The sequence below is a fragment of the Peromyscus californicus genome, unplaced genomic scaffold (genome assembly GCF_007827085.1).
Source record: "Peromyscus californicus insignis strain IS unplaced genomic scaffold, ASM782708v3 Scaffold_9__1_contigs__length_137607984, whole genome shotgun sequence".
NCBI lineage: Eukaryota > Metazoa > Chordata > Mammalia > Rodentia > Cricetidae > Peromyscus > Peromyscus californicus.
Genome location: NW_026294617.1, coordinates 58822175 through 58834613, shown reverse-complemented (window position 1 = coordinate 58834613; position 12439 = coordinate 58822175). Strand labels below are relative to the sequence as shown.

The 12439-nt window shown below is 40.5% G+C and overlaps 1 protein-coding gene across 5 annotated transcripts in view; it reads left to right on the top strand.

Moving 5' to 3' along the window:
- Rapgef2 (Rap guanine nucleotide exchange factor 2) overlaps positions 1–12439 on the top strand; it is a 244689-nt gene that overhangs the window by 104014 nt on the left and 128236 nt on the right. For 4 of the 5 annotated variants that reach the window (XM_052732160.1, XM_052732159.1, XM_052732162.1 and 1 more), the window contains exons 5-6: positions 9656–9731; positions 11553–11720. In XM_052732160.1, the coding sequence (XP_052588120.1) occupies positions 9656–9731; positions 11553–11720 (244 nt within the window). Of the gene's footprint in view, positions 1–3466; positions 3489–9655; positions 9732–11552; positions 11721–12439 lie in introns of those variants that run through there. The other variant, XM_052732163.1, reaches the window with a different exon arrangement.

Here is a 12439-nt window from a genome sequence, read left to right as displayed (position 1 = left end):
GTTCTGTCTAAAGGCACCAGGACACATTTTGACAACTTTAAAATCACGCCTTCCAGTCCACCCCAGGCCAGAATTACCTCCCTACCTATCTTAACAGGCCGTGCAGCATATTGCCAATGCCAACACCAATGCCAAATTTCCTGGAGCTCATTGAATTTCATAAATGAGGGAGTACGGATCTCCCACAAAGTATTAATTTATAAATAATAGTTTGATGGCTTCTGCTTCTGTCTTCTGTGAATGTTCATGAATATGTGTCTGTGTGGACAGTGTGTTTTTATTACCTCTGGGTGCTTTGGGATGGAATTGCTGTGTTACGTGCTGTTTGTTGAACTATATCGTGAACCACCACGCTGTTTTCCACAGTGGTTGTCACTGTTTGCATCCGTAATGGCCATTGAGATGTCTGGTTCCTTCATGTTGTCTCTGGTACTGTGCTGTGACATTTTATATCACCCATTCTAATAGCTAATTTTTTTCCCGTTGTGGTGGTTTTGTTTTGTGCTGGGCTTGTACATGTCAGGCAAGTGGTCCACTAGTGAGCTGGGATGACACTTGACTGAATTTTTTTCCATGTGTTATTGGCCACTCTTGTTTCTTCTTTGGTGAAATTAATTAAAAAATTTAAAATAAAAAAAATGGATATTTATTTTGGTTTGTAAGCATTTTGTGTATTCTGGATACAATTCTTTTGTTAAATATATTTAGAATATTATTAATATTAAATATGTTTAGAAAAAGTTGCCTCGGGGTTGGGGATTTAACTCAGTCGTAGAGTGCTTGCCTAGCAAGCACAGGGCCCTGGGTTCGGTCCTCAGCTCCGGGGGGGGGGGGGGGGGGGGAAGGAAAAGTTGCTTCAATCATTGGCCTATTGACCTGCATTCTTCTTATTCTAAAGCCAAGGCTTTAAATTAAAAATATGTATATATTTACTTACATACGTGTGTGTGTGTGTGTGTGTGTGTGTACATACACAAAGGCACAGGGGAGTTAAAGGACAGCCTGTGGGAATCAGTTCTTATCTTCCACTATGTGGGACCCAGGGATTGAACTCAGGTCCTTGGGTTCGGTGGTAAACATCTTTATCTCTGGCCATATTGCTGGCTCTAAACTGGAAGCTTTTAATTTTTATTGAGATCTATTTTCATCAGAAATCTCATTTGTATTTTGTACTTTGGTGTCCTGTTTATGACATCTTAACCTGACGTCATAGTTTTCTTAGGCTTTTTTTTATTTCCTAAAAATTTAATATTAGCAACTTTTCCACTAGTATCTGAGATTCATTTTGAGTTAATTTTTCTGAGTGGTTTGAAGCTTCTTATTTTTGCCTGTGGAATGCAATCATTTCAGAAAAATTCATTAAAAGACTATTTACAATCTTTTCATGTATTAATGCGTGTGTGGGTGTGCATGTGTAAGTCAGAAAGACGACTTTGTTGAGTCGATTTTTCTCCTTCTACCTTTATGAGGGTTCTGGGCATAGAACTCGGGTCGCCAGACTTGTGTGGCTCCTGTCTGAGCATCTTGCCTGCCCCAAAGGAATATTTCTTAATTTATTGAATTATCTTAACATGTTTTTAAAAAACCACTGAATTAATTATAAAACATTTACATAAAATGTTTAACTAAAATAAAAACAAAAAAAACGAAAACCATTTAATCAAATCTTAGGTCCTTCTGTGTGTGTGTCCGCGTTTGTGTACTTAATGGCACATTTGTGGTAAACACCAGTTTTGGTTTTTGTCAGAATCATTTTTTGGCTCTGTCTTCCCATAAAGATTTAAATCAGCTTATCAAGAATGATGGTTAGGATCTGATTGGATTACCTGGACTGATGTCAAACACCAGCTCTCCAGACCATGAGCAGCGTGGTATATCTTTTTATTTCAGCCTTTAGAAATTTCCTTTCAAATATAGTTTGTGCATACTCATATTACTCTTAATCCTAAACTTTTTAGTGATAAATCACAGGATCTTATCACTTCAGTCTCTAGGAGAAACTCTGAAATGGATAAAACAGTATCAGCAGTGTTGCCTTTTGGTAAAATTGGAACAGTCAGTTTGCTCATACCACAAGTATGTGATTCATGAGAAAAACCCTTACTTCCCTCAGCTGAGTTAAACAAATCGGCATTTAATTACACGCCAGCTTTGTAGTAAATTGTGTGTGTGTGTGTGTGTGGATGTTCTTTTCCTTGTTTCAAACAGGTTTTGTTTAGGTCCTGTCTTACAAGGACACCAAGACATTTTACCTCGTGAAATGTGCTAGATTTGCTAGGTGGCTGTGATTTGATGATGCCTTTCATGTAAATGTGTTTCAAGACTGAGATATTTGGTTTTCATTCCTGAAATGATACTAGGTTCTTACTGTTTTACGGTCAGTCTGAGGCATCCATTGCCTCAACTGCCCCTTTTAATGGATGAATTACATAGTTCATAATGTATTTTCCCGTTTGTTTGTTTCTTCAGGGAATTTTATAAAAAATCAGTTTGTAGATAGATATTGGAGCTGAGCTGCCTTCTCTGCTCGACTCAATGTGCCCAGCTTTGCACAGTGAAGTGCTGAGCGGTAAAAAGCCATTTTGGTTACAGCCCGTGTCTCCATGCTGAGGGCAGAGTCTGCTATGGACCATAACTTTTCAAGAACCAGTCGACTGACGCCTGTGCCAAAGCACAGCGATCAGCAGAGACCTGTTTGTGCCACTGTGTAGAGGGATAGCAGCAGATCAATTTAGCTGAGCTGTCTGTCGGTAGCAGATCGGTCACGAGGACATAAACACTACCAAAGTGTAGCCCTCATACCACTGTCCCAGGCTGGTTTAGGTTGTGGCAAGAGAGAAATCTGCTCTGTGCAGCCCAGTACAGCTGAGGTAAGAACATCTTTATCTCTGGAAGGGGGAGAGCAAGAGCCAAGCGGCCTCCTCCTCCTCCAGCTCTGTCCATCTGTGATGATGTAAATGTATGCCAGTCTTTACTACACTAATCCCTCAGGCTGGTGTACAATTCAGCTTCCTTTTGGTGGAGATCAAGCAGTTCTTAGCACTGCTTTAGTATATGTTAATAACAGAAATTGCAGCTGCAAGCGCGCGCATGTTAGCATTTGACCTTGAAGACTCAGAGGAGAGCAGACACTGCCGATTTCCATACTTGTCCTTGATTTACAAGAGCAGATAATGAATTAATAGAAATTGATAAAGAGTGTCTGTCAGGCAGCTGCTGAGGTCATGAGACTGGTATGCGGAAAGAGTGCCCATACAACGTGCGTAATACATAATGCAGCCCCGAGAGGTGGGTGGGTCATGGAAGCAGGAAGCGAGCCTAAGAAGGAATGTTGGCTCAGCTAGAGCCACAAGCCGGGAGCACATAGGCTCACCAGCAGCTAACAGGGAAATGGGAGCGCTTGCTGCCGCCGCCGCCGAGATGGCTCCCCTAGACGGTGGCAGCACTCTTGCTGTCCTGGGGCTTCAAAGACATTGAAGACAGTGCAGGTTGGCTTTTTAGAAATTCAAATGTTCATATTGCAAATACCAAATGCTTAATACTTCTTCTTAAGTAGCTGAGACTACTGAGGGACTGACCAGAGGGTGGGACAGTAGGTGGAGCACAGTCAAAAGCCCTTCCTTGTTATTTTTATATGTGCTGGTTTTGTAAGTCAAGGTGACGTGCTGGGCTGCCCTGTGCAGAGGAGCAGCGCTCTGCCATTGAGTGCTTGGTAGCGGTGGAGTGCTTCTAAACTAGCCATGGAAGGTTTCTAGGGTGCCGCAATGGGTGTCTAGTTTCCAAAGACTTAGGGGATCTTAGCCACTTAGTCCGTTGTCTTGACACAGTTTGTAATTCAGACACACACACACACACACACACCTGCATGCATGCATGCACACATGCACACACGCTTTGTATGTTACTTGATGTGTGATTTCATTTTTAAGTGCCTGCTAATTTCTGAGTGAAGCAAAACATGAAAACGATAAAGTGTATTTTTATGACAAGCTTTTCAACTACTTTGCTGAGTTTTCTTGTGACGTTGCGGATGAAATTAATGGCTTCACCAGTTGCTCAAGGGCTGACTACTTGCCACCGTACTTTGTACAGACAGTGGGCTGTAACTTTCTTTTCCCCCCAAAGCCATCAATAGAGAAGTTGATTTTGGTTTAGGAACATCAGTTGATTATTTACCTTTTAGTCAGTTACTTGGATTTTTAAGGAGAATAATGAAATTCAGTAACTACCACTTTCTAGAAATGAAGAGATTGAAAAAAGGTCTGTGTTGTAGTTGGACATTTGTAATCACTGGGCGAATGTGGTTTGCCTTTCAGTCTCTGTTCACCACTGTGCTGTGATCTCCCGGTCATATACCCTGACATGAGTAAGTTTACATTCCGATGCAGAACTTGCATTCCGCCCAGCAGTTCTGACGCACACAAGAATGCGGAGGCCCGTACACAGGGCAAGGTTAGGGACACTGACAGAGGCGGCTTCTGTACCCAGCTGCTGCCTTTTTCAGGTCACTCACGCTATTAGAAAGTGCTCTTGACTCAAGTTGGGAGAAAATGTGCTGACAGAAACCTAGGCTTGGCTGGCCTTAACAGCTTATGCGGCCGCCTGTCCTGAGCTTCGTTGCCTATGCGAGTTTACACAAACTAGGTAAGACGGACTTTCTCAAGCGTGTGTGCTTTTCTGGTTATGAACTTGAGGGACTAGATCTAGCAGGCGATTACAGATAGTAATTTTTGGTTGCCTGTTTTGGATGCTAGAATGTCATGTCATTTGCACCTGTAAAAACATTTCCCTTAGTTTATTTTGAAGAACTGAGTTAATTTTTTAATTTTTAAATGGTTCTGTGCAAAACATTCAAATGGGATGAAACTGTGGACCGCTCTACTGTGTGCTGATCTGCAGGTGGCCTTTCTATTGATTGATGACCGATGGGGGCTTACATGTTTTTATTTTCATAAAGAAGAGAGAGCCAGCAGTTTGACAAATATGGACCTGTGTGGCTTTTAGCTTTCATCTTGTGGCTGTTTAATATTAAAGATGATAAGGATGTTCTGCAATTACATTGAGGTGAAGAGTTGGAAGCAAAGTCGGGCAGTGTATTTACACAGAACAACTTAGAAGGCTTTAAAACAGGTTACAGTGATGTCACGAGCATTCTTTAAACACGCACCATACTTTTTCCACCTTGGCATCCCTCTTCAGCTTCATAACAGCTTGTCAAAAGCCAGTGTCTAGGGTGTAAAAGGGCCAACAGGTGTTTGAATGTTAAAGCCAAGGCTTATCAGCAACTTGAGTGGCCATGTGTGCGTGCTCTGGTATACACACACACACACACACACACACAAACACACACACACACACACACACACACACACATATACACACTGATTTTTTTTGTTTGTTTTATGCATAGGTACACATAAAAACTGACAACTGGGATGGCTTTTAAAGTATTTTAATAAAAATTTAAACAAAACAACCCTATATCTTTAAAATTTAAAGCAGCAGCAGACGACCTCAGGGCAGGTTAGAGTCCCAGCAGTGGCTGCCGGAGGACACTTGGTTTGTATGGACTTGACATTCAGATCTTTGGGTGTTTTCATCTGACCTAAGGCTCTTACTGCACTATGTGATTTTGCTGAATTTGAATTGCTCTGTCAATTGCAAATGCTGAGTGGTCTTTTCCCGCTCAGCTGGCTGGTAAGTGGGGCTGGCCATTGAGATCTGTCTCTCTTTGAAAGCCAGCTCTGCCTGTCATTGGGCTGCAGCTCTCTGAATACTCATCTTCTTCCGTTGACTGTTAAATACCTAATAAATAGTGGCTATATTCTGGGAACATATTGTGAATTCTTATGTTTAAAGGGCTTATGTTGGCAATACCAATTTGTGTTACATGTCCAGTGAAGGCACTAAGAGGAGTGGGTATCAAAATACTGTACATGTAAGAAATAACATGGGAGTCTTACGCATTGGCCATGGAAAAGGAAAAATGGGATTATGTTGAGTTAAAGAAAACATAGGTACAATTGATTGCTCCGAATAGCCATTGAGTATTTGTTCTACGTGTTTCCCTATTTGTCCCCGCTTCTTACGGTCACGGGTGCTGTCACTTCAGCACGATATGAGCAGTGGGAAGCGGTTGCTCAGTGCTTCTCAGTAGCGTGGTCCTGCCTCAAGCAACGGAGATGTTTTGCTGGGGAATGGGGTAAATAGACAGGACTTGAAGTGGTAGGCAGGTACTCTGCCATCCCCAGACCTTAGTTGTTTCTCCGAGTTCTTGCTGTTTCTTTCTCAAGCCCTGAGTGTAAAGAAATCCAAAGCCACTGAAACAGACAAGCCAACTGCGAGGCTTGCTGCTGTCTCCTTGCTCGGTCCTCAGTGACCTCCCACTTTCTTTCTCTGTGAACTTCCCTATTCTAGGTAATTCCTCTAAGTGGACTTCTGTGACGTGTGAGTTTCTGTGACTGGCTTGTTGTCCCATGTGTGAGATTTTCAAGGTTCATTCACTTTATGTCACGTGTCAGTTCTTCAGTCCTCTCCATGGCTGAGTAATCCTCCATTGTGAGCTGCGCGTGGTGTTACACAGTTGTGTTCCCAACACTTTGGAGGCTGAAGGCAGGAGGATCGTGAGTTGGAAGCCAGCCTGGGCTGTGGAGCTAGACTGTTACCACCGACCCCTTGAAGTCTATTTTATTTATTATGTATATAATAGTGTTCATTTGGATAGTAGAGTTGTTTCCACATGTGCTCATTGTGAATTATGTTGCAGTGAGCTCCGCTGTACAGATAGTGGGAGTCCCTGACTCCTCTTCCCTAGCATCGAGACTGTAGACATCACTGCCACAGCCTCAGAATTTTATGAGACTGTCTCTAGGGATCCCAATTCAGATCCTGACACTTCCAATTGGGATTTATCCAACTGAACTATCTCTGTAGCCCAGCTGGCTGTTGGATAAAAAAGACAAATGCCTTGCTTTGATATATTTTGAGGGTGCTAGCCCCTCTCCTTTAGCATGTTTGAGAAATTAACCTGGTGGAGAATGGTTTCTCCTATTAACCACTTTGTGATGATGTCTACAGGATGTGGATGTGAGTCTTATGCCTACAGAGTTTGTCAGGCTCACCTGCATCTCATATCCCACAGACTCTCCTGGGCATATTTTATATAGTGTGAACTTTGCATCCCAAAGCAACAGGGTTTGTGCAACTCAAAGCCCTGAAGTTCTGGAAACTAAGCACTAGTTGGTAAGAGGGTTTGCAGTGTAGAATAGGATGTGGAGGCATTGATGCAAGAACTGTACATACCAGAAATGATACGTAGTTTGCTAATGTTAAAGGTGGGGATCCATCTTCACTTGCTGAAGTTTGTGAATAATTTTGTGGTAATATGTTTTGATTTTTCTTATCAAGTATTATAGGGCCATTGGTATGTACTACAAATATTTATGATTTCTTTACTGTGCTACATTTTCAAAAGAAGCAGCCATGTTTATAAAATTGTCTAGGCCTGAAATGGAATAAAATATGACAACTGATAGTCTCACAGGGGCTTGCTTATTTATTTTGAGGCGTTGGCAGTCAGACCTGGGAGTTGCTCCTGCTAATTACACATACCACACTGAGCTGCACAGCAGCCCCTTTCATTCACTTTTAGATTTTAATGTCATGTTACTTAGTAACAAACCTTAAATATACAATATACGTTTTTACTTAGTCATGTAGTAGGATTAAAGTGATGATATTGGTAAGCCTGTTGTGTATTTTAATAATATATCAAAATTATTTTTCACAGTGTTGAATACCATGAAGCCCTGAGGCTGACAACTGGAATCACTTTATTCTTGGAGAGACTGTGTCTCTAAGACAGTCCCAGAACTCTCAAATTATGGCTAGTCTCAACTAGTCAGCTTGCTCTAGGGATCCTCTGACCTGGCTTTCACCAGCACACCCACGCAGCCTGTGCAGTGGGTTCTGGGATTTGAACTGTAGTCCTCTTGCTTGCATAACAAATACTTTAACCACTAAGCCATCTCTCCAACTCATTGGCAGAATTTTTCTACTTCAGAAGACACACTACAATGTGTATGTGTGAGTGTGTCTAAATGTATGTTCAGGTGTTTTAAAAAGTATTTTTCAATGATGTTACCTGTGATTCTGGTTTTGATCTTCCACAAAACAAGTTTGAAGCCCAGAAGAACATAACTGATGACCCTACTCTGACCGGTGATCTCATGTAAATGAGTAAAATCAACAGATGGAAGTGGTCAGAGTGACTAGTGATCACATAGAATGCTTTCCTGTTTTCTTCTTCATTTTCATAGCTTGGTTCCTAGTATATGAAACATTATATGTCATGGTGTAAGGGCCTTATAAAAGGAACAAGGATTTCCACAGAAATAGCTCAGAATGCCTAATCAACCTGAGGGACGGGGAAGTGTTTAGTTAAAATTAGTTATTGGGAAGATTTTTTTTTTCCCCCTAAAAGATGTTGTGGTGTGTGTGCTGTGGGCTTTCATTGTGTCATAGAGAAGAACAGATGTTTACCATTTGCATGAAAGTTGGAGAACTGGAGATTATCATGTTAAGTGAAATAAACCAGTCTCAGATAGACAGATGCCCCATATTTTCTCTCAGATGCAGAATCTATATTAAAAGTACAAAACACAAGAAAGGGGACAAGAGAGGCAGATAGAGGGATTGGGGACTGGACAAGGGTATGAGGAGGACAGACAGATAAAAGTGCACATGTATGTGTGGAGGTGTGGAGTGAAGCCTAGTTTTGGGCTTGTTTGTTTTTTGTTTTGTTTTTATAGTTACTGTGTGTACTAAGCAAACTAAATGGAAAGATTATTAAAACACATACATGTAACATGGTGAACTCTATATTCAATCTACATTGAAGCTTTTAAAATTGTTTTTAGAAGGAAAGGAGAGTTTTTGGAGTAGTGAGTGGGTAGAGACAGGCAGTTAGTTCATGGATGGAGAAGGCAGGTCCGAATCACCTTGGTACACCGGAGTCCTAGTTTGTAAAGAGACTATCAGAAAAACAAAACAAAGCAGTCTTCTCCGGGTTAAAGGGGAGTTCACAGGGATGGGGTAGAGGAGCCCGTTCGAGTTCCCTAGGGGAGAGCTTTCCAGGAGATAGTTCTTGAACACGTCTGCGCACACCACTCTGTACTCACAAAGAGGAATCCTATGTTGGCATCTTTTTATTAAAACACTTAGAATAAATTGATCAGGAAAATTAGAAAAGAAATACATTCCCATGTAAAAGTAACATTGAGTCCGAGCATGTTAACTTAGAAAAAGGGATTGACTGTAACACATACTTTGTAAACATTTTTGTAGTTCACAATTAGGCCATTTCTGTCTGTATTGAAATATTCCAAAACTACCTCATTAGAACGATTTTAAACAGTCCATCACAAACCATGTTTTTGTCAATTCTTCTTTACTTACATGATCAACTTGAAAACAAATTTCCAGAAAACGTAATTGAAATTTAGGAAATTAAATTATTTTGTTTTGTATAGTAGTGACTAAAGACGTCTTTAGTGTGTAGTTTTTGCAGTTAAAAATGTTCTGTAGTTGGAGGTTAGCTTGAATTCCTAATTCATATTTCTTGGTCCCTGAGTCTTGTGTTTTTATCCCTTTCCAGTTTTGGCAAGCGTTCTGCAGGAAGCTTTAGGCGTGGCTGTGAGTGCATTGTGTTAGAGCCTTCTGAAATGATTGTGGTAAGAATCTCTCTCTTCCAGAACCTTTTATTTTCCTGAAGTCTTTTTTATAGAAAATAAGAGCTCTTTCACAAACTACTTTTTCATTATAAAGTATTTTATTTTGATAACAGGTTTGCTTAATAATTACGATTTTGAGTTCATATTTGTAATTATTTACAAAACTCAACAGAAGATGGAATATTGACAAGAGACAGCGTTTGGTGTTTGAACTTTATAATTCAGTCGGTGGTTATGTCTTTTAAATGAAATTTGGGGGACCCTGGGACTGCAGAAGTTTAGCTCTGAGTGGCCTTTGCATTGAACAAGTTCCTTTAAGTGAATCCCATTGATGTGTATTCAAGGAATAGTTAACATAAGGTGATCCTGGAATTCCTTTAATTGGAAGAAAATTAGAGAACCACTGTGTGGATTTAAAGCCCCCCACACCCCTGTCTCACAGTAGTGTGATTTAAGATACATTAAGATAAGGCATTGTATGGAATGGTAAAAATGATTTTAAAAACATAATTGTTTTCAGTAAAGCATTAAAGAAAAACCATCTGTGGTACTTCTTCCTTACCGCATAAAAATGATTTTAGGACAGGATATTAGGCACTCTTTTAAAAGTAACAAAAGCAAAGACAGGGGTGGGGTGGTAAGGTACCCAGCCCTGACTACCTTCCTTCAGGATGTCTTGCATCCCCCATCTGTCTTCCGATCCAGGAAGGAAACTTGTAAAGTAAGTGGTGGCCCACTAGTGGTAATGGTGGAACTTTCTTGATCACATTTGATTAAATGTTTGAAGGACAACTCTAGGCCGATTTTTTTCAGAGACTTTGGATTTTCCCCATGATGTCGGAGAGGAATTTTGTCAGCAATAAGAACTTCCTCTCGAAACCTAATAAGAAGTGGGGGCCAAATCTCAGAAAGTGAGGAAATGGGATGGTGGGGGTAAAAATTTAGGATTATGATAAGTGTAGACAGAAAATAGAGCTTTCCAACATTTTAATTGAGATTTTTTTTGCTCCCATTAATGTTGTTTTTGGATTTTGCAGAACTTTCTGGGTTTTTTTTTTTTTTTTTTTTTTTTGAAGTTCCTGGAGTTTTCTACTTTGGTGGTAGTAAAGGAACTAGTGAGTTTTTTTTTTTTTTTTCCTGTGAGGGGAGTCCACACATGCCTCTGTGTGAGTAGTCCTGAGGAATATAGTTGATGAATAAACTGATTTCACTTGTTAGTGCATTCACTAGAATTTCTTAAATGTTTAGAAGGAGGACTTTTTTTTTTTTTTTTTTTTTTTAAAGCAATACCACATAAGCAAAAAAGAAGCTGAGGCTATGCTCGTAAGCCGGAAGAGGAACCTTGATTTCCTAGAGCAGTTCTGCTGGCTGTGCTGACTGAATCATTCAGGGTTACAGGGGACTTTTACAGATTTTCTCAAATGCATCAGATTGTGTGTGTGTGTGTGTGTGTGTGTGTGTGTGTGTATGTACTGAAGTTACGACAAGCAGTAGCTGCATTCATAAAGTGTAGCCACATATCCCATGACCACTTTGACTCACAAGTCCGCACAACGACGACTACTGAAGTGTCTTCCCCCGAAACTACAGGGAATTTGAGAGTAACCCAGATTGTCCTAAGTGGAACTGAGAATGCCTCTTCACAGAAGAGTAACTGAAAGCCAGCCAGCTTCAGAGAGGTGCAGACTCCTTTAAAGTTTGTCTAGAGATGTCTGCAAAAATGAATGAATGTAGACTGCTTGTAAGTTTATTTTTTGCATCTAGTGTTAACGTGCGGTGTCCTGATTGGAGCAGTGAAATATCTCTGGGGTTTTATTTCAGGTGGACTATATGGATGAAAATGAAGAATATTTCCAGCGTCAAGCCTCCCACAGACAGTCTCGAAGAAGATTTAGGAAAATCAACCAGAAAGGCGAAAGACAAACAATTATTGACACAGTGGACCCTTACCCAGTGGGCAAGCCCCCTTTACCCAGAGGCTACCATACGGTAAGTCACAAAGAATCGTTACTTGTAATTTCCTTAGTGGTAGGGGTGTATAAAAAGATGGCTAACATGTCCAGTTTGACTATTTTTGCATTATTTACTTATTCAGTTATTTATTCTGAGAGACTGGTCTCCCTGCGTAGCCTTGGCTGGCCTGGAATCCACTGTGTGTAGACCAGGCTGGCCTGGAACTCATCGAGCTCCACCTGCTCTTTTTTTTTTTTTACCCCCTCTCTTGAGTTTTGCCTTTTCTTCTTCTGGTGGAAACAAACACCATCTCATCTAAGTAGATTTCAGAAAGTATTGAAACAAGACATGGAGAGACACTGCTTAACTCTTTCATTCCTTAAACTCTTCTCTGAGACAAGCATGTACATTTGAATTGGTAGTTTGTAAGTTTTCTTCCCTTAAGAAGTTAGTTTCTTGCTAGCACCCCTCTCACGATCCGTATCATATTTGCTTTTATTTAAAAAGTAGATATGTGTAAAGCTTTCATACTACTTTGGTGGGTCTTTACTCTATTGTGAGACTATTGCCTCAGCTTTATTCAGTGCAGAAAACTGAGATGAAATGACTTTAAAAAAAATCCCAATGAGAAGATGTTCTGCAGTCTTTCTGCTAACCAGGTTTAAAGATCCTCTCAAATGCCAGGACCTACTTGATTGTCACTTATTTCATAGATATTTGATAAGTGAACACTTTCTTTTCACATTTGAATAAAC